Genomic DNA, 4,928 nt, shown 5'->3' with positions numbered 1-4,928 from the left:
CAAAATGCAGCAAAAGTTTTCAATGAAAAACGTAGATAAAGTGTTGAAAATGAATGATAATTTTCTGTAGAAAGGTGTTGTGGAACTGTTGCAGTGTTATTGATAATGGCGCTTTCACCACTCCTCCTTGCAGCTCTTTCTCGTCGAGTCACACGATTGCAGTGAATTTTGAATTAGTATCAAAAAAGGCATCATGAATAAAAAATCTTTAATGAAACATAGTTAATGCATTTTACACAACATACACATACATAACATACACCCAACAATAAACGGTGAATAAAAAAGGTCTGGCCTCAACCAACCACATGGCTGCAGTCTGTATGACACATTTCAGGGTTTTCATTATGAATCTGACACAGGAAGTGGTTACTTCTGGCACATCGGTAGTGTGATATTTGAACTTTCATTCTCTCTATGAAATTACCTTTATTACTGGTGTTATTCGCCAGTTTGACCTGCTGATGTGGTCTAGCTTACCAAGATTGGTTTTGAAATGACTTCAACACACGCACACATTGAGGTTATTAACAGGTCTAACCCTGTTAAGACACAATAATTAAGTACATCAACAGAAATACTGCTTCCCCACATTTTAAAATGCAACAAAAAATATACTATTCATTTTTTTTTTTTTTTTTTTTTGTATTTTGTCCTTAATGTAAAAGGTTAATTCCTATACACATCCCTACATGTAAACAATACAATATTTCAGATCAAAGTGCAGATTAGGATTCGCAGCTGCCGTCCGAAGAGATGTTCAGCTCGTCACACCAGTGGACAAACGCTCTGTGCAGGACCTCATAAGGTGTGTTGTTGAAAATTTCTAAAGACAGAGGAAAGAAAATGCACAAGTTTTTTATTTGTACTCTGCACTACAAGTTCAACACGCTCTTTTCAGTCCTGAAGATGTCTCACCTGCTTGGCCCAGACCCACTGGCAGAGGCATCCGGACCAGGCCTCCAGAGTGCTTCAGCCGGTCCTGCAGAGACTTCTGGATGAGCTCCAGAGTGCACGCCTCGTGCCAGACCGGCAGCTCCAGCCCCACCATGCACCTGATGATCCTCTGCTTCTCTTCTTCTGTCAGCAGACCCAGCTCGTGGGAGACATAAACCATGTAGGACATGTCGATGTTCACCGCCTCGCCATGCAGCAGAGATGGGAGAACTTTCTGCAGAGAACAGAGAAAACATGTTAGAGCTGAGAGAACTAAAGCAGCTTCGCATTACCTCCATGTAGGATCGGTTACCATCTCCAGTGCTGGGCTGAGGAGGTGGCCAAAGTCCACAAGCCTGTTGAGGTCGTCTTCCCAGAGGTTTGGGGCCAGCTCCTCCAGCATGGTCACGATGGCTGTGCGAGTGGCCTGCGACGCCACCTGCACGCCACTGTGCCCATACAGGGAGCTCTCAGCCTGGAATTTGGTGTCCAGCAGCATACAGCCGTGTTTCTCCAGAAGCTCGAACAGCCCTCTGTGTTTCATCAGGGCCATCTGCAGAGTTACAAAGCACAGAGCTGCAGGGATCACAAACACCGAAGCCGCCTGACCACGACCGGTACGCTCCCGCATACCTTCAACATCTCTGCCAGGCCGTTGGAGATCTGACGCCGAGGAACGCTCTGGATGAAGGACAGGTCGAGGAAGGCAGCAGCGGGCGGTATGTAGGCGCCCAGCTTGTTCTTGCAGTTTGCAAAGTTGACGCCCGTCTTGGCGCCTACGCTGGCGTCAATGTAGGAGAGCAGCGTGGTGGGCACCCTGACGTACGGCGTGCGCCGCCTGTAGAGGGAGGCGGCCAGGCCCACGATGTCGAGGCACACCCCTCCTCCGATGGCGATGATGGGCTCAGTGCGGCGGTCCAGGGAGAAGTTGTTGACTTCGTGGAGGATCTTCAGGGCCATTTCCATGGATTTGTTCTCCTCGGTGGTGGGCAAAGCCATGACCTTGAATATAACACCGTTGGCCTCGAAGTATTCGGTCAGCTTGGGACCGTAGATCTTGAACACTTCCTGGTCGACGACCACAAAGCGCCTGATTGGTTTGTTGGCTTTCTTAATGTCCTCCAGCTGCTGCGGATCCGTGACGTGGCCCAGCAGGAGGGTGTCGTTGGAGGGATCCAGCAGGCCTCGGGTCTCGGTTACCTTATAGGTAAAGACGATGGGGCTGACCACGGTCCAGGTCATTCCCCTCTCCGTGGTGCTCTCATAGCTGCAAAACCAAGCACATTTAATAGAGATCTGCTGCATAAAAACAGTTGACCTGAATGAAAATAATGCACCTGAAAAAGAAGTTCTGAAAAATACAGAATATTGATTAATGTTATTTAATCTTAAAGCGATACTTCAACATTTTGATAAGTTGGCCCATTTAGGGCAATTCCCTAGTCATTTAGAACAGCCTACTTACTTTTTTTGTGAGGGCGAGCTGTTTATTCAGCGGTGGGTCTGAGGAGAGCTTCACGGCGGACATAATGGAAGTGGATGGTACATTTGCTTCCCTCGTCAAACTCATCAAATACACAATCCAACAACCCCAAAACACTTAGGTGGACACGTTATAATCCGCACATTCACTACGCTGTGAAACACCTACAAATAATATTGTAACGTTACGACACTGAAGCAAATACTGGGAACTACTTTTTCTTTTGAAATCACTACGCCCAGACGCCATGTTTAGTAAGTAGTTCCGTTTTAGCAATCTTCTCAAAAACCACTCAATCTCCTAATTTTGCATTAATATTTCACAGCGTAGTGAATGTGCGGATTATAACTTATCCACCAAAGTGTTTTGGGGTTGTTGGATTGTGTATTTGATGAGTTTGACGAGGGAAGCAAATGTACCATCCACTTCCATTATGTCCGCCGTGAAGCTCTCCTCAGACCCACCGCTGAATAAACAACAGCTCGCCCTCACAAAACAGTAAGTATGCTGTTCTAAATGACTAGGGAATTGCCCTAAATGGGCCAATTTGCCAAAATGTTGAAGTCTCGCTTTAACTGTGTTATTACAGGCATGCTCTCATCTGCCTTTTTACGTTGTGGAAAAAAAAATCACAGTCCTCCTTGTAGATGTGTGAAATCTTGCCTAAGGCGCCGTGTTGGGTGGGGCTTTGCAGGACAGAGCAGATATAAGCACCAATTCAGCATTCAGCCATGAAAAAGACAGAAATTTAAAACCAAACTGGTCCTGTCTTTATTAACTGCAGTTTCGTCAAATAGGATCCTGAGGTTTGTAGAAAGTTAGAAAAAAGCCACTTTAAAGTCATTTCTGGTCAGTTATGCAAACTCATACACAGACTGCTATTATTTTCTTCATATTCAAAATAGTCTTATTGCCTCAACGAGTTCAAAATGAATCGATATGTTCCACATGCCAAGTTCCCTCTGTTTGGCTCAATGCAATAAACTGATTTTTATTTGCTTGTGCGAAACAGTGAAACTTTATTCCTCAAAAGTCCTAGTGTAATTCTGATCCTCTTCCAAAAACTGTGAGAATCACCATGAATCAAATCATCAGTTAGTGCATCAATATTGAGCATGGATGAGTTCTTCCTAATTGAATGAGTGCATCTTCTTTCAATCAGACTCTTCCTGGGTGTTAATGGTTACCTGACAGCCAACATTCCTGCCTGAGAACCACTTCTAAAGGTGTTGAAACATGAAAGACCTGAGGCCAAAGGTGTCAGTCCTCTTAAAGTGCACAACCTGAAAACATCTTTTAATATCATAAACGTGACCCTTTGTTCAGCCGCGGCGGCAGTAGATTTCCATATCAGCTGATTGCAGTTTGCTTATTCACCAACAATTATGTAAATGTAAATCTGCAAGAGGAAGCCATGATGGCCGTTATGTGATCGACTGTGCCGAGTGCAAAGAGTGATGGGTGTCGAGCTCTTTGTAGATGAAAGGTCAACGATGGCAACAATTCTAAAAGCCATCACAGAGACACTTGAGAAACTGGCTCAAACACAATCCGATACAAACAGATCATGTTGGCTTTTTCAATTGTTTTTTAACTGCAAACCCCTTAGAAACCCTACACACCTTTGAAGACCCTAAATGAAAACAATATAGGAGGTCACTAAGTGCAGATCTGCCATAAGAAAACACATTTTCAACGTTTTTTAGTGGAGATTCCTTTGTTTTAACTTTACCTTTGTGTCACATCAGAACAGTTTTATTCAAAATGTAAATGCACAGTTTAAATGTATTCACTGTGATCATCCAGAAGTGGATTTCAGGCTATTGATTAAACACTTTGAAAAGCATTTGGCTCAAAAGTGGTGGTTACTCCAGACAACAATCATGAGCAGGCTACTGGAAAAGTGGTGAGCACCTCACTCAAGAGGTTATGGAACGATGCTATACTCACACTTTAGCAGCTGAGACACAGTCAGCCGTGCCTTTATTGATTTTCTTCCCCCCTCTGCATCTCCACGTGCCCTTGACCCGGACTAGACTGTACTCTGTTTCTTTGGCTGTGTCGTCCTGATGCTGAGCTTTTCCCATTCTTGCAGCGATGGCTGGAGGTTACAGGCGTGAAGGAAACCAATGAGAGCTTCAATAAGCCTGCTGCCTCAGGAGGACGTTAAGAAGCATGTCACATTTAAAGGATGCCCCGCACACTGGGCGGAGCAACCGTATGCTTTCCGTGTCATCACGTGTGGACTTACACAAGTTTTGTGTAACTGTGTGGTTGTACCAGTTTCACTGGCTCTTTTCCTTTTAACTTGTTGTTTTGTTTTTGCCAATATATAAGGACATGTTATGGATTATACAGACTCATATAATTAGCTGATGTATTGAGAAAATCTGTGGAATGATCGGGAATGACATTCATGAAAACTTTTATATGGTCAAACTGAAGCGTTCTGGAGAATTCTAGAGTAGTTTAGTTTGCATGCATGCAATAAATAAATGCACATTTATCC

At 44.2% G+C, this 4,928-nt stretch overlaps 1 protein-coding gene across 1 annotated transcript; it reads right to left on the bottom strand.

The window, feature by feature from the left end:
* Window positions 1-728: 728 nt before the first annotated feature.
* On the bottom strand, window positions 729-4,506 carry eevs (2-epi-5-epi-valiolone synthase). The gene is made up of 5 exons (XM_030092493.1): window positions 4,370-4,506; window positions 1,570-2,203; window positions 1,250-1,489; window positions 919-1,171; window positions 729-826 (listed from the first exon to the last, which is right to left on the bottom strand). Exons 1-5 carry the CDS (start codon window positions 4,504-4,506, stop codon window positions 729-731), a joined length of 1,362 nt encoding a protein of 453 aa, XP_029948353.1.
* Between the last annotated feature and the right edge of the window lie 422 nt (window positions 4,507-4,928).

This window comes from Salarias fasciatus, chromosome 5 (assembly GCF_902148845.1).
Source record: "Salarias fasciatus chromosome 5, fSalaFa1.1, whole genome shotgun sequence".
Lineage (NCBI taxonomy): Eukaryota > Metazoa > Chordata > Actinopteri > Blenniiformes > Blenniidae > Salarias > Salarias fasciatus.
The sequence above is the reverse complement of the archived record's forward strand: the minus strand, read 5'-3'. Positions and strand labels throughout refer to the sequence as shown.

Bases quoted from the DNA above. Each gene is read 5' to 3' on its own strand.
- eevs (XM_030092493.1), bottom strand. From the start codon at position 4,506: ATGGGAAAAGCTCAGCATCAGGACGACACAGCCAAAGAAACAGAGTAC. The intron at 2,204-4,369 runs GTGAGTATAGCA...TTGGTTTTGCAG, and splicing joins TGTGTCTCAGCTGCTAAAGT to CTATGAGAGCACCACGGAGA. The intron at 1,172-1,249 runs GTAACCGATCCT...TGTTCTCTGCAG, and splicing joins TCAGCCCAGCACTGGAGATG to AAAGTTCTCCCATCTCTGCT.